Below are 22,231 nucleotides of genomic sequence, written 5' to 3'. Positions count from 1 at the left end.
ACATTTGTGATTTTTAGAACTTTTGGCAGATATTCTGATTCCTGATTCATACAGTCGTAGCCCCCCCCCCCCCCCCCACATATACATTTGATTTTTTATTTATGTAATTAAAATGGAACTATATTTATGATATGTCTAGTATTTATTACTGGTGGTCTGTGAACTGTCAGTCTCACTAAATAGTGTATTTCTCAATTCTCTGTAAAGGTGCAGCCTTCAAAAGACCTGTCCAATATAATATATTTTTAAACAATAGGGCTTGGGAAATTTCAGTGATTTTTGTATATATAGGCACTATCCCTTTTCTGTTGCTGATCCTACAAGTCTGAACTACAAAATTTCACACAAATACAACTGAAACTAGTGGCAACCTTATAAACATCCTTCACATTTTTAGCATGTCCCTGTTGATCGAAAGTGCTCTAGCATGTCCCTGTTGATCAAAGTGCAAGAAAGGTAACTATGACAGCATCAGAAATTGATCATGTTGCCACATATGCACACAGTAAAAAGTGTGATGTAGCTGTAAAAAATCTTGGACTCTCAGATCATTTCTGCCAAACAATAATAGTAAAATCAGGAACTGAAAAAAAATCTATAAACTACAAACTTAAAAATTGGGATGAAGTGTACAGAGAAATAAAAGTAAATGTGAAATTCTCTATATCCTCAATATTATTAAAACTAAACTTTGAAATGACAGTTTCAGAAGTACCTACATAAGTAGCAACATCTCACAAAATTAGATTGATAACAACTAGTATTAGAAATTCATCCAAGTTCTTAAGTATCTCAGTTCCATGAAAAAGTCATAAGGGTTAAATTTTTAATATAGGATACAAATAGACAGTTTCAGAAGTACCTACATAAGTAGCAACATCTCACAAAATTAGATTGATAACAACTAGTATTAGAAATTCATCCAAGTTCTTAAGTATCTCAGTTCCATGAAAAAGTCATAAGGGTTAAATTTTTAATATAGGATACAAATATTTATAGAAGGGAGCTGATTGCTGCCAAAAAGTCAAAATAATATAAAGCAGAGACAATAAAAGCAAAACAGTTGGGGATGTTGTTAAGCAGAGAAAAGAGAGAAGCAAACAAAAATATAATACAAATAAGTATGGAACAGAGATAAAGTAATAAATGATTCACACCAGTTAGAAACTTTGTGAATGAGCTTTTTCCAATTATTGCAAGAGGAATTGCAACATAAAGTCCCCAAAACAAATACATCATCTGTAAATGATTACATAGCTTATTAAGTACGATATTTTTACCAACACAGTGCATGAAGTTAGTAAAACTGTACAAAACATAAAAAATAAAAAGTTAGGAGATTTAGATGGAGTATCAATCTGTGTGCTGAAACAGTCCATACAGAGTACACAAGCTCCCTTTATAAACATAATAAATAAGTGTTCACATCAGGCAGCTTGCCAGGAGCAAGAGTTGTGACTCTTCTAAAGGAAGGTAATGCAGAAGACTTTGAAAGCTACAGGCCCATTTCTATGCTGAAATTATTCTCAAAAATGAATGAATCAATTATTTAAAAATATATCTAAAAACAAAGATTATGTGACTTACCATACGAAAGCGCTGGCAGGTCGATAGACACACAAACAAACACAATCACACACACAAAATTCTAGCTTTCGCAACCAATGGTTGCTTCATCAGGAAAGAGGGAAGGAGAGGGAAAGACGAAAGGATGTGGGTTTTAAGGGAGACAGTAAGGAGTCATTCCAATCCCGGGAGCGGAAAGAATTATCTTAGGGGGAAAAAAGGACAGGTATACACTCGCACACACACCCATATCTAACCACACATACACAGACACAAGCAGACTTTTTGCCTATACAAATGTCTGCTTGTGTCTGTGTATGTGTGGTTAGATATGGGTGTGTGTGCGGGTGTATACCTGTCCTTTTTTCCCCCTAAGGTAAGTCTTTGCGCTCCCGGGATTGGAATGACTCCTTACCCTCTCCCTTAAAACCCACATCCTTTCGTCTTTCCCTCTCCTTCCCTCTTTCCTGATGAAGCAACCGTTGGTTGCAAAAGCTAGAATTTTGTGTGTGTGTGATTGTGTTTGTTTGTGTGTCTATCGACCTGCCAGCGCTTTCGTATGGTAAATCACATCACCTTTGTTTTTAGATATATTTTTCCTGCGTGGAATGTTTCCCTCTATTATATTCATATCATCAATTATTTAAAAAAGAAGATTAAGCAATTATCTTAGTAGATACAACCTTCTGTGTGAATTACAGTCAGTTCTGATGTGACAGAAGTACAGAATCAGCAATAATTCAGTACACAAAACTGATGATTGACACTTTTGATAGTAATGAGTGAGTCACAGTCATAGTCTCAGATCTTTCTAAGGGTTCTGATACCATTGATCATAAGATTTTACTAACTAAGCTAAAATCATTAGGAATAAGAAGCGTAGCTAACAACTAGTTCAAACTGCACATAGCAAATAGGGTTAAAGATAACAAAAACCTCAAATAAAGCTAAACTTTTAGTGAAAAACTTATCAGAACCAAAATATATTTTAATTTCTGATGTCATTGAGGACCCACAATGAGCATAAATTGCAGAATTTTGAAGAGAAAACAAGAGGGGGAGTTCCAGATCACAATAATTATTTATTTTTAATTCTGGTAACTGGTTGGTAGTCATAGTAACTCTGTGTACTGGTGGTTCTTCATGTCACCAAAACCTCTGGTCTGAAGGTGGTCATCATATGGTGCAAAATTGATACTGGAATTAAAAATAAATAATTTATAGTGACCTGGACAGTCTTTCTGTTTAAACATGGGAGTTCCTCAAGAGAGCTTATGTACAGTTTGTGATATACATCAATGACTATTTCAATATTGTTAATCATTAGGAACAAAATTTATTTGCTGATGACCCCAATATTACAGTCACTGAGAAAATGAGAACTCCATGCAGAGAAATCAGATGAACCACTGAATGAAGTTTATAATTGTTCAATTCATTCAGAGAGTCAAATGGTTCAAATGGCTCTGAGCACTATGGGACTTAACATCTATGGTCATCAGTCCCCTAGAACTTAGAACTACTTAAACCTAACTAACCTAAGGACAGCACACAACACCCAGTCATCACGAGGCAGAGAAAATCCCTGACCCCGCTGGGAATCGAACCCGTGAACCCGGGCGCGGGAAGCGAGAACGCTACCGCACGACCACGAGCTGCGGACTTCAGAGAGTCAGTATATAATAAAGGTACATTAATGTAAAGAAAATAAATTCCATGAAATGTAATTGGAAGAAGGAAAGTAACCCTTTTAAATTACATGTTGATGGTACCTCTGTACACTATGTAACAAACACACCACTTATAGGAATTAATATTGATTCTCAGTTGAAGCAGTGTGAACATACAGATATAATGCCATCAGAATGTTATGCCCTTTGTAATGGAAAGATCAAAGCCAGGACCCAGTGCCATATGAGAGTGCCTGCAGCCGCAGTCAATTACCTGTCGATATAGCAACACTATGCTACTGTGCCACTCCCACTCTGACCTACTTCCACATGAGAACAGCCCAGCCTAAGACACTGGCCCCCACTCAAAGAACTTCCACATGAAGCATCTTCCATATAGTCAACCCCAGACAGTTGTAATCAAACACCTTGTCCAGCCAAGCAGGTCATCGAGATGGCAGGGTACTGTTATGAATCCTGCTACGTCAGTTACCACTGTCAGCTTGACAACATTCTACTGACACAATCGTAATCAGTACAGCAGGGCTATGCTGTGCCAGATGACGCTGTACTTATGATGCTGCTACCACCACTATTGGGTCGCAAACTGCTAATTGCCCCCCACCTCTCCATGAAGCAAACAGCAAACAGCTGACACCCCGTGGTCCTAGGTGCAAACTTGCTTTGTGGCACATGGATCTGCCAGCCACTCTCCAGGCACTCTCTGCCACCTTCTCCCCAGCCTGTGATCCAGAGACTGACTATGGTTGATGCTGTCATCTGTGAGAAGATGCCACTGGCTGCTTCTTTCTGGAAGCAGAGCCATGGCAAGACTTTACTTGGCTGCTACCACATCAGAAATGGCTGTGTTGGAATTCTGAAAGTAAGCAACCTGCCCTCCAGCACTATGAATACATTGCCAGACTGTGTGCTATGCATGCTGCCCTGATACTGCAATAATGTGGGGTGATGCCAAACAGTACCCAGGAAAAGGACTGCACATATAATTGTTCAGTCTAATGGAATAAAAAAAGAATTGTTCTATTCACCAACTGTATAGCTCCAGCCAGTTCCGCCTGCCATCATATGAATCCAGAATGCCCCTGGTGGGAGTCAAAAGCCTCCTGACATACGTGAAGACAGCTCCTGCCACCTGCTACATTCTTGAGCCACACATAGCATGGCTTGAAGACTGATCAATCAACACAGAAGGAGAAGGATTGCTTAATTCTTGTGGCAGAAGCAGGTGGAGACTGCAATGGTGATTCAACTTGGATAGCAGCCACATACATTACGTAGCAGCTCATATTTTAGATTTTCACTTGGGCGATCCTTACACCTTTGTACTCTTGGCTTTCCACCATCCTGTTTTTCATTATTCTGGGTTTAGGCTCAGTTTTAGTATTTTGTAAAACCCTGAGTGCTGAACAATTAACACCCATGATATGCACCCAGTGCAATTTATCAGGACACTTCACCCCAGGCACCAATATGCACAATGTAGGGTGCTGGATATTCCGACAGAAAGGGCAATATGCCAGCCTGTGCCAAGAACGTGCCTTGCACATGCAAGAGAAACCATGGGTTTCCCCAAAGCTTAAGAGTATGTCAGAACAGCTATAAAGTGTCTGTTTTAAATAGGAATTTTGCAAAATAGAGCAGGTACTGGCAGTAGTTGCAGTATGTGTTTAGGTAATACATTAAAATAACTTTTAAGTGGGATTTGCATAACTCTGAATGTATACTTTAGCAATATGAATAGTAGAAACTTAGTATGTTTAACTTGTATGAAACACTGATATATTGTAGTTGACATATTTCAGTAAAGTGTGTGGCTCAAAAATGGCTCTGAGCACTATGGGACTTAACATCTATGGTCATCAGTCCCCTAGAACTTAGAACTACTTAAACCTAACTAACCTAAGGACGTCACACAACACCCAGCCATCACGAGGCAGAGAAAATCCCTGACCCCACCGGGAATCGAACCCGGGAACCCGGGCGTGGGAAGCGAGAACGCTACCGCACGACCACGAAATGCGGGCAGTAAAGTGTGTGCCAGGAAATACAGCAGTCTGGTGGTACGATGAACACTAGGACAATAGCTTCTTATGGTTTGACAGAATACCATAATAACTGGCACAATAGGATGTCCCCTCTTCCATGCACTTCAGGATGGAGTATAGATTAGTACTGATATGTCTCCTACTATAAGTCCACAGCTGACTTCCTACACCATCCTTGTCAAACTAGACCTGTAAGTACGGAAAAGCCTGAATATATCAATTACTTTTATTTTTTCATGAACTGTAATAACATAAAATGTCCAATTGCCTTGCAGAAGTGAACAACAGGTAAATACTATGACCACTATTAATACTGCTACTACTGCTACTGCTGATACCATCACCACCACCACTATCACCATCACTACCACTACAACAATAACTGTGTGATATCAGCTTGTAACCATATAGATGTATTTGCTATTTCAGTGATTTCAAAGTGACCTTATGGTATGACACTACATCTGCTAATATTGCACTTGCTCTTTCACATTCTTTAATTGATATTATAAGTTCACCCTTTTTATTTATAAAGCTTCTTATGGTTTGACAGAAAACTCCATTGTCATCTTCTCAACAGTTCATGTTGTACCAAAGGAACCTCCAGTTTTCTCACTTGTAGTAAGCACCTATTACTTCTTCAATATTTACATGATCAAACAGCTGCTGTTTATCATGCATTATTAGATTAATATCTACATGATTATAATGCTATTTAACACAGCAGATGTATGAACAATTTTACTAGTCATGCAGACAACAGGAGTCTTCAATTCTTAATTCTAGATAATTAGACAATTTGTAGAAAGATGGACTAATAATACATGTTTACAGTTTCCTTTTGCATTTACAATGACTCACAGCGTGTTGGGAAATAGCTGAAGATCTTCACAACAGAACCCCCTGTCCCACCCCCCTCCCCCATAATCCTAGACGAGTCCACATGAAAATTATTTGTCTCTCTTGTAGAGTTGTGCTAATCCAGTTCAACTGGGATTGATTTTTATCACTGGCAATAAAAATAGCTGGGCACAAGACCTTAAGCTGTTATTCATTAATTGATGCAGTTAACTTTTAGAGTAATGGATTACTTTTTACATTAAATTTGAAAAATTTTAACACATCCTTTAACTTCTGTTAACTTTCTTTGACTCCATTAATCATTTATGACAAAAATTACATTGTCCTGCCTGCAGAAATTATGTTCTGACAAGTTTGGATCATGTAGGTGTGTCACTATGCCGGGGTGCACGTTATTGAAGTGAATGTGTAGGGAAATGAGCATATGAGGTCAAATGTGCATCAAAGATCTACCTGAATTTGAAGGCATAATATGATATAAAATGGGGAAACAAAACAAACTGCATATATTCTAGCAGCAGATGCCTATATGAGGACAATGCTGAAATAATCAAGGTAAGAGTATGAATGAGAGTGTGTGAGTATGGGTCCAGAGAGTTGCATACTATCTTTACCCTTCATTGGAGTTTGATATTAGATTTGATGTTAGGTTGTCATTAGTTAATACTTTCCTTTGCTAATGATGATTGCAGCAATGACATCAATAAAAATGACAATATCAACGATGACTATATATTCTGGAGGGCACACATCAATGTCTGCAATTCACTTGTAAAAAATAGAGAACTTCCCTACACTTTTCCTTACACTCTATGAAATTGACACATAGAATGAATCTAAAACCTCCTAACAGCTCAATCAAGTGTGCCAGACCAGGAACTGAACTCACAACCTAGCCTTCTGTGGCCCATGCTCATACTGACTGAAGTATTCAATCGTGACTCACAATGTACATGGCAACATCAGTCTGCCAGTACTTATCTCCTTATTTCAAAACTTCATAGAGTTTCTCCTGCAAATATTGCTATACTAGCTTGTCTGGAAAAAAGATATCACACAAAGTGTCCTAGCCACAACTGAGGGATTGTTACCAGAATTAAAGAGCACCAAAGATTCCTTCCTTTTAATTTTTTTCATTCTGCAGGGGAGTAATCACTATTATGAAATGTCCCAAAAACATAAACTGTATGCCAGCCCACAACGATTTTTTTTAAAGGAAAGGATCACAGGACAAGTTTAAGGATTTTAAACATAGCATAATAAATCATAATAACATTAATGACTGTATTAGAAGCAGCATAACTTCTTGTAATTATAATAATTGTTATAACTCATAAAATATATGTGTAACACTAGCCAACAATGAAGACATTTGCATTTATTTTGTTAGGTTTTTGGAACTGAATGAATACTTCATCCCTATGTCTGCCATTATCCAACATATTGCATTTCCCCTTCATAATGTGCAGTGTTAACATCTTATATTGAAGTTAGGATTTATTTCTTACAGCTATCTATAATTATTCATTATTGCCATGCAAGGTTCAATGCAACATTTCATTTTCAAAATTTACCATTATAATAACTGTTGTTTTAGTAAACTGAAATATTATTTTGAAGCATGCTGTACCTGTAGATTTTTGCCAGCCATCCTGTTGGTGGTACCACTACACCGTAGACTACAAACACAGGCTCACTTATGAAGCATGCAATCTGGGAGAGAAATTCATTTTAGTAAACTTAAAATTGTGTTTCAGTTTGAGAACCATATAATAAATTGAAACTCACAGGTCCTGAATTTTGTACAGCTTTGTCTATAACATTCTTAGCATCAATAAAATATTTCTCTGCAGCTGTTGATGCATCATTATAGCTTCCTCTGTATCTATCTGGACATGGTATTACATGTACCCATGGCTTCTTTTCTGAAACACAGAGAACAAAGTATTTCTATCATCCTCACTGTACAAAGTAATATGAAATTAAAGTTTATTAAGCACATAAAAGAACCATACAACATAACGATGTCAGTTACTCAAAATACCTATTATAAGAAACTATCAGTTGCTACGATGGTGCTGTTATTACTCCCAGCTGGACGTAAAGTAGGAAGAGGTTTATCACTGATCCCGTGGTCTATGAGGAAACAAATAAAATTCAGTTGGTTCAGAAAGATCACTCAAGGGTCTCAGAAGCCACACTGAGCAAGGAGACTGAAGACAAATTAGAGGAAAAGTAAAGTCGCTTTTGCTCATATATAGATGTTCTGAATCTCCACATGTAGAAACAACCACCCAAACACTTCTGAGTGCAATTTTGGATCTGGAGCAGGCATCTGACAGGATTCTAATATTGTGAAGTTCACAGAGGAAAGTGGAGTCATGTGTATTCACAAGGAACCTGCCAGTGAGAGGCAGTAACCACAACTACAGGAACAGATGGAGGACCTCATGCCATCGATAGTGTGATGAAGATAAGGAACATAAGTACCACAGTACTTCCTGAAGATCCTGTACTTGCATTGAAGGTAACTACAAACAAAACAATTAAAAGGAATAGTTTTTAAGGAAAGACAACTATGGTTGGTAGCTATCTTAAACAGTACTGCTTCACCTGGCATTTCCAGTTCTAAGATTCTGCTGTAAACCAGAAAGCATCAACCAAACATAGGCAAGAATGTATCTTTCATGAACATTGGAAAAAACTGGCCTTTTAAGATGGATCATATGAAATGTGTTCCATGGCAACAGACATAATCATGACTGATTTTTATACAACTTTATGGAATGTGGATCATGTAGCCTTGAATAGTTTCCCATGAGTTCTTGGTTTTCATGGTGTCAACTGTAAGTTATTTATTTTGATTGCTAATTTAAAGCAGTATTCATGTAAATAGACACACAGGCAACAAAAGAAACAACCCACATTCCAAATTATGAAAGGCTAAGGGACTATCCTATCTCCTGCCTTGGGTCAGGCTGTAAAGGGTTATGTTTAATCACATTTTGGAAGGTTATGTAGCATGTACCCAGTGACAAAGCAATTCCGCTGCTTGTAGCACTGGAGCCATTACATAATACTACTAGTAAGACCATTAGTAGAAAACTGAAAGTACAAACCTAATGATTCCTAGAGACTGAAACAGGTGACAAGTGTATATACACCTCATGAATTAATTCACTGTATCCGTTACAAATGACAATGGTTACTTCATGTCTTTCCAAGAATGATATAAAAGAAAAACATACAAACTGAAACACTATCCACAGGAAACATGCAATTGTAAAATTACTTATAAAGTGATTAACTTTTTAGGAGAGTGAGGGATTTAAAAGAGGAGCTGTATTGAACCACTGAGCAGGATAGGTAAGTCGCTAATTACAAAGATTAAAGAAATCTGCTATACACAGAAGGAAAGATATGAATGAAAAGGAATGAGTATCAGTAAAGTGTATAGACAGAGTGAATGTTTGCAAAGTCACGTTTGTTTGCAGTCAAAATTTGTTCTGTAATGGAAGGGTTCAAAATAATAATAACATCACTTACATTAACAGATACCATTTTATAGCAACATAATAATTTACTTCATATTCATGAGGATGTAGTTTGCTTTGTGTGCCTATCGTGATTTAGGTTTTCCTAAATCATTTCAGGTGAATGCCAGGATGGTTTATTCATTGATATGACAGCTCAACACTTGTCCTATCTTCACAAAAACTTACTTATATATTCTGTGTGTATGTATATTTTGAGCTATTTATTTTCATTGTATTATAATGAAAACTCCTATATCATTGTGAGATGATACCTGAGTGAATAACTCAATCAAATCAAACCCAATTCTTTCTTGGGATTACTTTGGCACTGAATTTGTGAAGTGCAGCAGCAAACAAATAGAGCTAATCTCTTTGTAGATCAGATATTAGTGACCATGAGGCAGTTGTAGCAACAATGATTACCAAAATACAAAGGGCAACTAAAACAAGACATGTATGTCCAGTAACCAGGATAAAGAAGCAACAGTGTCATATCTCAGAGAAGAACTTGAAACTTTCAGCTCAGGACATAAGCATATAAAGGAACTATGGTTCAGGTTTAAAAGAATAGTTGACCATGCACTAGATAGATACAAGGAGGGAACAAAAATATGGAAACACCAGAAACACAACATGTTATCATGCATCATGCAGAGCAGAAAAACTGTTGGGGTTCAAAACAGTTTCCAGTCATCTCAGAGTGGATGAATACGGGTCCTGTGTGGTTTACAAGGTAATCTTACACCACTATTCCTGCAAAATGTGGCAAGTTCAGGTAATGATAATTGTGCTAGATAGTGACCATGAACCTTCCCTCCAAAAAAGACCACAAAAGCTCAATAATATTGAGATCTGGTGACTGTGGTGGTCAGGGAAGATGCAAGAATTCATCCTGGCACTCACAAAACCAGTCCTGGATGATGCAAGCTGTGGGAACAGGTGCCATATTGTCTTGGAATGCAGCATCACCATTGGGGAACAAACCTTATACCACAGGATGGACATGATCAGCCAAAATGGTCACATAACCCTTGGCAGTAACACAACCTTGCAGAATACCCATGGGACCTATGGAATACCATGATATGAATCCCCAAATCACCACCAAACTGCAACAGTGTTCCTCTCTTTGGATGTAAACTCAGCCAGATGTTGGAAACAATGTGCAACATGACTCATGCTCAGTAGTCCAGGTATTATGGCTTCAGCACCATGTTTCCTTGTTACAGGCATTTGCATCACTGATGAGTGGTTTTGGGATTCCAGATGATTCTGCAGTTCCCTGTTTATGGAGCTCCCTTCATGTTGGTTTGGTGCTGACAGGGTTTGCGAGTGTGACATTCAGTTTTGCAGTGACTTTTGCAGTTGTTGTCCTCTTATTTTTCATCACAATCCTCTTCAACCACTATCTTTTATTGTCACTCAACACACCCTTTTGCCCATGTTGTTACTTAGCGGATTATGTTTTATCACTTTTCTTGTATGCGGTATAAATCTTCAGTATGGTGCTCTTCAAACACATAATACTTCAGCTATCTTTGTTATGGGAGCACTCACCACATGAGCAGCAAAAATTTGTTCACATCTGAATTCACTTAGCTTTGACATAATGCTTTCACAACTACACAGAACACTGTTCTGACCATGACTGAGACTTCAAATATATTGAGGACATTGCACAGGTAGTCAAATACAATAATGCAACCTGCAGGCTTGGCCAGCATCTGCATTTATCTTCAAACATGCATTTCTTGTAGTGTTTCCATATTTTTGTCCAATCTCTGTATTTATCCATTAGGAAAATTCATGATGGGAGAAACTCTTTATGGTATACAGTTAAAGAAACTACTAAAGAAACATAGACTTATGCTTAAAAGGTGTAAAACAGAGCATAGGGCTATAGATAGACAGATGCTGAATGAAATGCATTTGGCATTTTCAAATGTTCCACTGAATTGAGAAACAGCATGCATGCGCGTATGTGTGTGCCCCCCCCCCCCTTTCCACACAGACACACACACAAGATCCATACCAAGTAGCTGGAAGAATGCCCAGGTCACACTGATCTACGAGAAGAGTAGCAGAAGTGATCCCCAAATCTACCATCCAGTGTCTCTGACACTGATTTGTAGTAGAATCTTAGTACATACTCTGAGTTCATATTTGATGAAATATCTTGAACAGAATGATCTCCTCCATGCAAACCTGAAGTGATTCCGAAAACATCAATCATATAAAACCTAACTCACACTTTCCTCAAGCAACATACTGAAAGCCGTGGATAAAAGTAGAAATGTAGATGCAATATTTCTCAACATCCAAAAAGCTCATACCACATCTACACTTATTATCAAACACACGATTGTATAGGGTACTAAGCAAAATTTATTACTGATGTTAACATATTTTGCTAGGAGGACATAGCACGTTTGTCTTGGATGGAGAGTCACTGACATATGTGGAAGTAAGTTCACGTATGCCTCAGGCAAGTGCATTGGGATCCTTGCTTTCATGTTGTATATTAATGATATTGCAAACAGTATTCACAGGTGATGGATTTGTCTACACTGAATTAGTGTCTGAAAAAAGCTGCACACACATTGAGATAAATCTTGAAAATATTTCAAAGTTGTGTAAACACTGGGAAATTGCTTTAAAAGATCATAAATGTAAAATTGTGCACTTACGTAGCATCAGCATCAATGAGTAAGAGTTGGAAGCAGTTAACTCATATACATGCTTGATTATAGCTCATTCTGTAGGGATGTGAAATGGAATGATCACATAGACCCAGCTGTAGGTAAATGAGGTGGACGTGGCAGACTTGTTTAGTGGTAAAATACTAGGAAAATGGAGCCAATCTATGAAGGAGATTTCTTACAATCTACTTGTGAAAACCATCCTAGAATAGTACTCCAATATGTGGGACTCATACCAAACAGGATAAATGGCATATGGAATGCATACAGAGAAGGGTGGCAGGAACGGCCATGAGTTTGTACGACCCTCTTACGATAGGCGCTACAGTTTGGAACCGCGCGACCGCTACGGTCGCAGGTTCGAATCCTGCCTAGGGCATGGATGTGTGTGATGTCCTTAGGTTTAAGTAGTTCTAAGTTCTAAGGGACTGATGACCTCAGCAGTTAAGTCCCATAGTGCTCAGAGCCATTTGAACCATTTTTTGAACCTCTTACGATAGGAAACATTTTTGTTTAAGACATTTTTACACTCTAGCTTAGCAAATAACACTTATAATTGGAATGAAATCCTTCTATATGCTATCCATGTTGCCTTAGTTACTTAATATCATAACATTTTACTTCTCCGTTCCTATCAACAGTGTTCAATTACAAGCAAAATTACTACTGCATCTGAATAGGCTGTATGTGGCAAATCAAAACTAATAAATTACAAGGCAATTTAAATCACAGTAGTTCTCAATCTAGCTTGTTATCGACTGGAACTTGTAAATGACCATTAAAATTACTACATAATGGAAGCAACATTGAAATTGATGAAATACATAATTAGCTAAATTGTGTATTACAAAAAGTAATTACCTTTTTAAGAATTTACATCTTGCCAGAAAGCTTAGTTGACGGAGAATCTGGAAAATCTTCCACATTTTGTCAAATGTGCTGGACTGAAGTTTTATTGAAATGTGTAATTTTTAAATTGCATTGTAATCCACAATACCAAAACACAACTGACTTTTATTCTTGCTAATACTAGAATTCTATTTTCATTTTTTCTCTCTTAAATTAATGAACAATGTTTCAAAAGTCATATTTTTAGAAAATTAACTTAAAAAAAAGATTTGTCAAATGAGTTTCAAAATCCCTCTCTAGTCGAATTACCTGTTCTATTAACAGCAGAAATCATAAAAAATAATATTTCTGTAATTAATCACTATATAATTTATTCAAGAGAGTCATTGACATCTGACATATTTAGCACTAATATTGTTTTCTGATTATCACCTCTGTAAGGAGGTCTCACTGTAGTAGATACATTGTTACTGGGAGTACGGTCGATGACCTTGGACATTTATGAGGCAAAAACACTTGCACTGTGGATGTATTAATGTGAGGATGCATCTCTCAAATGCTCTGTATATACGATTATTGCGCAACACTACTAGAGATTGAGCAATGTGTTACAAGGTATAGAGATTAGCCTACAGAGAATAAATGGAGGTTTGCTCTTGGGAGGGATGTTGGCAAATAACTTTTAAAGTTTCTCTTAATTGTAGTTAAATTCATGTTAATCATTCTCCATACTGTGTTGGTGTTATTTTGACATTCAGAGCATCCACTAAATCTTACAGTATGAAAGTTGAGAGTTATCTGTCAAATGTTTGATGTGCAATCATATTAACTATAGCCCATAAGTTCTTGTCGCTTATAACAGTTTGCAGATCAAAGTCAAATTGTCTGCATTCTCTGTCTGCCTGCATATGGGGACAACTGAAAATAACATGATCTGCGGAACCTCCCTCTTGCATACGTAGCTTGATCCCACTCAAACCAGGTCTTCAGGATGTGGACCATGACCTGTTAATTGCTGCACTATACCATGCATGGGGGAAAAGTTGTGCAGTCTGAGCCTGTTCCTGATGCTCAGCAATAAGCTTTATACCCACCTTCAGTGCCTCTAGTGTCCCAGTCAGACTGCCATTCATCTAACTTCAGAGGCTCATAACTGTCTTTTATCCATAATATGAATTCCTGTAGCCTCATGCACACAATAATATTGTTCATATTGTTCATGTACTGATCAATACAGCACTGCCTTGTAATGTACCATGATATCCATAGGAATATACACCTAGAATCACCAGTAAACCATTGACAAGTGTAGTGCTAGCCTCAGAAGGACACTTAGCTTAATTTGTCACTATATTGTTCTGTGGCTCTTCAGTCAAAGGCAATCTGCCCAGATACTGGCAATGAAGCACACAATAATGTAGAAAATACCTTCATGATGTGACAGCACTGCATGCAACAGTAATCATAGTTGGCAGTGCTAACATGGGCAGTCTTATGCATAATTTTAGCCTCTTCCCAAGTATTGGATTTTATATACACTAGAAAGTTCCTTTTCTCATCTAAGAGAATGAAAAAAGTGCAGTGTTTAATAGGGATTCCATCAAGACTCAAGGAATTTTATTTATGCACCCAGACGCATTTCGCCTTTTTTACTAGGCATCTTCAGTGGGTGTCAGGTACAGTGATGTGTAACGTAAACAGTGAACTGAAAATGAACTGTAAGATGTCCACCTGGTTGCCAGATGAGAAAAAGCAATTTGCTTGGATGCAATGAATTAGAAGTTACCTGACACCCACTGAAGATGCCTTGTAAAAAAGGCGAAACACATCTGGGTGCATAAATAAAAATAAAAATTTCGATGTGCAGCATGCAAAAAAGGCATTTTCTTTGAAACAGCTGCAATTTATATACAGCTGCTGTGAAATGGCCATTACAAGAAACGTATTACTGAATGTGCTTACAATGTCAATCATGAGTGCAACTGCATACTTGGGAGTTGGATTTTCTACACTCTGAATATCTGTATTAACTGCCTGGTCAATAGAGTTCACTTTCCTGAACCATATTGGCTTTGGTTGAACCCAAAGGCTGCATGTGCACCAGCAATTGGTGATAAAACAGACACTTATGAACTTAAACCAAGACATTTAATAAGGAAATCATCTATTACCTTTCTGGTGATGCCAGGTCTTTTTATCCTTTCCCTTTTTAATCACAGCCCCAGCTCTTTGCCAAAGTTGTGGAATCCTACCTATTCATAATGCCTTGTTTAGTAAAGCTGTCAAATAAGGCACAATCAGTGGATATATACCCTCATGACCTGGTACCTTTCCAGTTTTCAGCTTGGAAAATGTGATAGTAACTTCTTTTTGAGTAATAGATAACACCAACATCTGATTGTCATATTCATTATTCAGTTTGCTTCCTAGCTGTAAGTGCATTTCAGAATTTGTGTCTGTTTTGTCATCAGCAAGTAGGGCAGTTAAAAGGTATACTGGTGATTCTCTCCACTCAGTCATCACTGAGTCACCCTCTTTATGAATTATGGACATGACAGTAGCTCCTTTAAACTTTTCAATAACTAACTTGTACAATCTTCCCCATATGTCAAATTGCAATTGCCATCATAGAAATTTCACCCAGTGTATTCTTTTAGTTTCCTGAAGCAATTTTTTGTAGTGCATTATAATTGCCTTGTATTCATGGAGCCTCACAGTGTGGCTTTTTGAAAATATTGAAATCTACTCAGGTAGTTTACTTTTTAAAATTTTGTAAAAAATATTTATTGCTTTTAATGAAGACCTCTACCAGATTCTATGATTGGTTTACATTTTTCATTTAAGCTTAGTCATAAAATTTAGTTTAAGGGAGGTGATCATAAAGTCCCCCCCCCCCTCCCCCCTTCCACTTGGTAGTAGATGCGACTTCCCACAACGATTGTCTAACTCCACAAACAGCATTACATGGCCTTAGAATGCATGGATGTTATATTTCTCTGAGTTGACAGCAAAAATGGTCTCAACAATGATTCATTTTCCATTGGTTCTTTATTGTTTCCTGTTCAGTGGCACTTAGTCCAGTTTTAGATACAACTATGATTGAAAATGTATTGACAGTCACTTACTGACAGCGAAATATCACAGATTTTAATAGAATCTACAGATTCTCAAATTGAATTTGATGAAACAAACAATGTAGTGAATGAACCAGAAGAGGAATATATTGTGTGTGAGGATGGGGACAATGATAGAGTACCTACAGATGCTGAAGATGAACTATGGGCACCTGAAACTGATGATGATGCAGCTTGCAAGGTTAGTGACAAGTATATTACAAGCACTGGAAAAATTTATAGCTCCAAACCTCCTCACATTAGAAGACATGCAGCACAAAACATAGTGACAGGAAGAAAAGCCATAAGAGACAAAATTAAAGCAGGAACAATAAAAGTTTTTGTCTCCAGAAATTGTCAACATCATAATAAAGCATACAAATGATGAGGAATTGAGGTAGATAATACCCAAGACAGACAGACTTGAATTCATAGCATACACATGGCTACTTATTATTACGGTGAAGGAAAATGACAGTAAGTCATCTGTTACAGAGTTATGGTCCTACACTTCAGGAAGATTTGTTTTTACTGCTACCATGAGCCGAACCAGATTCCAGCAGCTTACTAAAATAGCAAGAGTTGATGAGCAAGAGCCACAAAGTGATCACAGGAAACATGATGAGTTTTCTGCAACACGAGAAGTTTTTGATAAAATGCACACTTTATTGATGAAATGTTGTTATTGTTCTGTGGCATGTGTCCCTTCAAGGTCTTCATGAAGGAAAAACCTGGTAAATATGGTATACTTATTTGCATGCTCACAGACGCTAAAACAAGATGTGTTATCAGCATGGAGCCTTATGCTGGGAAAAGAAATGATGGTACACAACAATCTAATTCCACTACAGCTGTGATTAAACACTTGGTGGTTCCTGTTGTGACTCACCGATCTTTCAAAGTGCTGCCGTGCAGTTATGCACGTCCTCTACATGTGGCGCTGTCTGTCAGCCATGTAGCAGCAGCGCCACCTAAGCGGCCAGCCAGCCAGCCAGCGGCCGCTAGACTTGGACTCAGTTATGATTTGACTGTTAAAGTGTACACACGTCTTATTCTGTTTACTTGATCTGTGAATTTCATGTATTGCATCTTCCTTGAAATATATTTGTTCAACTTGAAGTTATTTCAATTGGCGACGAGGTAGTGATTTTTCTTTTCCATCATTGACCCACATATTTCCATGGCTACTTTAGAGCAACTATTGCAATGTCTTATAGAACGGCAAACACTTCTCACAAATGCGATTCGTGATTTCGTCGCGGCATCAAATGTGGGGCATCTCTCATCATTGTCTCTACCTACTTTTCCTCCTTATGATGAGACGGTGGAAGACTGGTCTGATTACGAAAAACGTCTTCGACAGCACTTCTTGGTATTTCATGTCGCGGATGAACAAACATGTAAGTCTCTGTTCCTTTCATGGATTTCACCTCAAATGTATTGGTTGTTGTCACAATTGGCTCCTTTGAAAGACCCTGCGTCTTTGCCCTTTGCTCAAATGAGCTCACTTCTGTCCGTCTATTTTCAAAAGCAAACTCATGTGGTAGCCTCTCATGTTGCCTTTCATCATTGTCAAAAACAACCAAATCAATCCTATCGTGCTTGGGCTGCTGAACTTCACGGCCTCAGTAGAAAGTGTCAATTTATTACTGAAGTTCACAAAGAATCCTATGCCGATTCCATGGTACGGGATGCTATTATCCGATAGGTGCCCGACAAAGAAGTTAGGCAACGTGCCCTTCAGTTGGTAAATCTGACTCTAGATGAAGTCCTATCCATTGCACAGTCTTTTGAAATTTCTCGTGCCGCTGGAGCGCAAATAGAGGCATGGGGCACGTCGGGAAAATACAACCTCTGTGCGATGTTGACGAAGCGTGTGACGTGTCCCCGCCGTCCGACGTGGCCACAGTACGCTCCCAAGCACAGCCTCGGCCTAACCGTAAACAAACCTCTAAGAAACTGCAGCAAAACCCACGGCAACTTCCATCATGTCCACAGTGTTTTACAAAACATTCACGAGAAGATTGTCCACAATGTTGGGCCGTGTGTTTAAAAAAAAAAAAAAAAGGGGGGGGGGTCATGTGTCATCCGTTTGCAAATCCAACCACACACATGATGTTCATGAACATGATGCTGATTCTGTGTTGCCTGTCAATTGTACTTCTTCCCTTTCAGGGAAGTTATTCCTCACTGTCCAAATATTTGGCCAAGATGTTTGCATGCAGGTGGATACTGGTTCTGCTGCAACTATCATCAGTTCTCAGACGTATCTTCAATTGGGTTCTCTAATCCTGTCACCTGTCACTAGGCAATTACGGACTTAACAATAAACAGAAGATGTCTCTCTTGGGACAATTTGAAGCTGAGGTATCTTACAAATCTGTCGTTCGCACTGTTCCCATATTTGTGGTCGACCATATTAACGCAGAGAATCTTTTTGGTTTCGATGCCTTTCACGTTTTTGGGTTCTCCATAGATGACTCTGTCAATATCATCTCTGATGCTATTCCTTATGCTCAATTGGATTCCTTGTCGACGACATTTTCATCCCTTTTTTCTCCTGGGTTAGGCTGTGCAAACGACTTTGAAGCTCATATCATGCTCAAACCCACTGCTCAGCCTAAGTTTTTTCGGGCTCAGCCATACCTGTGGCCCTTCGTGATAAGGTCAAATGGGAGCTGGATCGTCTCACCACTTCAGGGGCCTTGCTTCCTGTCACTTCCAGTGAGTGGTCCTCTCCTGTCGTTGTCGTTGCTAAGCCAAATGGTGCTATTTGTCTCTGTGGCAATTTCAAAGCCACTGTAAATGCTCAATGCCTTATCGACACTTACCCTCTGCCTTGACCTGAAGAATTCTTCACTAAACTTGCTGGAGGCCAGTATTTTTCTAAACTTGACCTGTCAGAAGCTTATCATCAACTTCCTCTCGATGCTGCTTCCCGTCAGTTTCTGGTCCTTAACACGCCTTTCGGCCTCTATCAATACCAGCAATTGCCATTCGGGATTGCCAGCACCCCTGCTCTCTTTCAGCGATTCTTGGAACAATTATTGCTCACTGTCTCTGGGTGTATAAATTACCAGGACGACATTGTTGTCACTGGCACCATCACTGACGAACATCTTCAAAATCTCTGCACACTTTTTCATGTCTTACAGACTGCCGGTCTTAAGTGTAATCTTCAGAAATCAAAATTTTTTCAGGCATCTATCACGTACTTGGGGTTTCAACTCTCTCAGGATGGTATTCGTCCGCTTCAGCAAACTGTCGCTGCGATCGATGCCCTTCCTCGCCCTACATCTGTTAAGGAACTGCAGGCCTTCTTGGGGAAAATAGCATACTATCACACGTTTTTACCATCTGCTGCTTCGGTGGCTCAGCCGTTGCCTCGCCTTTGGCATAAAAACATGCCTTATCACTGGTCCGTGTCATGCGATGCGGCTTTCCAGAAATTGAAGACTATGCTGAAACAGGCCCCGTGCCTGGCTACTTATCGACCTGGCCAACATCTTGTTCTTGCCACGGATGCCTCTCAATATGAGGACGGTGCAGTCCTTGCGCAACGTTTTTCTGACAGTTCTGAACAACCCATTGCTTATGCCTCTAAAACGCTCATGGATGCCCAACAAAAGTATTCTCAAATTGAAAAAGAAGCTTTGTCCATTATTTATGCTCTTCATAAGTTTGGTGTTTTTCTCTATGGATCCAAATTTCATCTTATTATGGATCACAAAGCACTTGTTTCCTTGTTTCATCCTTCAATGTCACTTCCCGACAAGGCTGCACACCGCCTCCAGCTTTGGGCTCTTTACTTGTCTCGTTTCAATTATGAGATTCATTTCTGGCCGACAGCTCAACGTGCGAATGCTGATGCACTGTCTCGCCTTCCCATGGGTCCTGATCTGGCATTTGATAGGGACGAACTTTTGTGTTTCCACCTGGATGTTGCCGAGCAGCAGGTTGTGGATGGGTTCCCCATCATCGGGGACTGGCTGGTGGCTGCTACGGGTTCTGCCCCTACCCTCTCCTGGGTTTTATGTTTTATTCAGAAGGGTTGGCCAGATCGTCCATCTGCTAAGAATTCTGATCCGGTGCGGGACTACTACGCCTTGTGTTACCGCCTCATGGCTAGGGATGGTGTTATCCTCCTTTTCACCGAAAATGCTTCTCTGCGTGTTGTGGTACCTGCATCTTTGCATGCTTTGGTCTTGCGCCTCCTTCACCAAGGGCACTGGGGTGTCTCTCACACATCATGTGTACTGGCCCGGCATCGACTCTGAAATCGCACACATGGTCACTGCCTGCGGCCCTTGTGCGTCACAGGCCGCCGCCCCAAAGCCATCTTTGTCACCGTGGCCTTCGCCTGAGAAGCCCTGGGAGCGTATTCATGCTGACTTCACGGGACCTTTTTTAGGTAGTTATTGGCTTCTTGTTATTGATGCCTGCTCTAACTTTCCTTTCATTGTCTGTTGCACATCGCCTACCACTGCGGCAACCACCAATGCTCTAGCTTGCATTTTCTCTTTGGTAGGCCTTCCCTCTACTTTTGTTACTGATAATGGTCCGCAATTTGCCTCTTCCGATTTTGTGGATTTTTGTGCCTGTCACGGCGTCATGCATGTCACGGCCCCTCCGTTCCATCCACAGTCAAACGGTGAGGTTGAATGACTGGTCTGGACATTTAAGGCTCAGACGAGGAAACTCCTGACTTCTTCTGCTGATGATGTGCCTCTCCAATTTCTGGCTTCTTACCGTTTCACCCCCATGGGCGACCACAGCCCGGCTGAGCTCTTACATGGCCGACAGCCCAGCACGCTACTCCATCTTCTGCGGCCTTCCACCTCACGGCCGCCGGTGCCTTCACTTGGCCGGTTCACCGCCGACGACCTTGCATGGGTACGGGGATATGGCAGGCGGCCAAAATGGAGTTCTGGCTGCATCTTACGTCACCATGGCCAATGCCTGTATGAAATCCAGACAGACACGGGTGTTGCAGAGCATCATTCGGACCAGCTTCGGCCTCATGTGCCAGCAACGCCTGTTCCAGATGCCACTACACCACCTTCGGCTCTACACGACGCTCTGGATACTGGAATCTCTCATTACTCACAACACAGTCCTCTCACCATCATATCGGTGCCAGCACAAGAACTGACACCAACAGGAGACGTGCCCATGCAGGAACCAGATGACCATCATCTGTTGGAGCTACTCTACTCGCCTCCTTCTCTTACGGATGCGAACACATTGCCCGTGTCTCCTGTTATAACAACCGGACTTGCCGCAATGGGCAGATTGGTGCACGGGGCCCCAGTAGATTCGACCCCCATGTCTCCTGTCATCTCGACCCATTATCATCAGGACACTTCCATCTGTATGGGAAGCCTCCTCCTCGAGACTTTATGGCCAGTCAAACAACACCTATGGACGTTAGCAATCTACAGGCCACCTCCATCAAGACCTGTGCAAAAAATTCAAAGGGGGAAAAGTGTTGTGACTCACCGATCTTTCAAAGTGCTGCCGTGCAGTTATGCGCGTCCTCTACATGTGGCGCTGTCTGTCAGCCATGTAGGAGCAGCGCCACCTAAGCAGCCAGCCAGCCAGCGGCCACTAGAATTGGACTCAGTTATGATTTGACTGTTAAAGTGAACACACGTCTTACTCTGTTTACTTGATCTGTGACTTTAATGTATTGCGTCTTCCTTGAAATATATTTGTTCAACTTGAAGGTATTACAGTTCCTACACATAATTCAGGGTGAAATGTCACCACAGACAATATTACACTTCAACTGATTTGGCCAAAGATCTATGGAGGAATCCCAAGCTACCACTACTGGGAACATTACAAGCTAATAGGAAACATACCTCAAGA

General features: G+C 39.8%; 1 protein-coding gene across 1 annotated transcript in view; it reads right to left on the bottom strand.

Moving 5' to 3' along the window:
* LOC126252714 (5-phosphohydroxy-L-lysine phospho-lyase-like) overlaps positions 1 to 22,231 on the bottom strand; it is a 334,596-nt gene that overhangs the window by 54,806 nt on the left and 257,559 nt on the right. Inside the window, exons 5-6 of the mRNA XM_049953620.1 lie at positions 7,952 to 8,088; positions 7,794 to 7,876 (exon numbers count right to left, since the gene is read on the bottom strand). Of these exons, the coding sequence (XP_049809577.1) occupies positions 7,794 to 7,876; positions 7,952 to 8,088 (220 nt within the window). The remainder of the gene's footprint in view (positions 1 to 7,793; positions 7,877 to 7,951; positions 8,089 to 22,231) is intronic.

The sequence above is a fragment of the Schistocerca nitens genome, chromosome 1 (assembly GCF_023898315.1).
Source record: "Schistocerca nitens isolate TAMUIC-IGC-003100 chromosome 1, iqSchNite1.1, whole genome shotgun sequence".
In the NCBI taxonomy this organism is placed as follows: domain Eukaryota; kingdom Metazoa; phylum Arthropoda; class Insecta; order Orthoptera; family Acrididae; genus Schistocerca; species Schistocerca nitens.
This window is presented reverse-complemented; position numbering and strand designations above follow the sequence as displayed.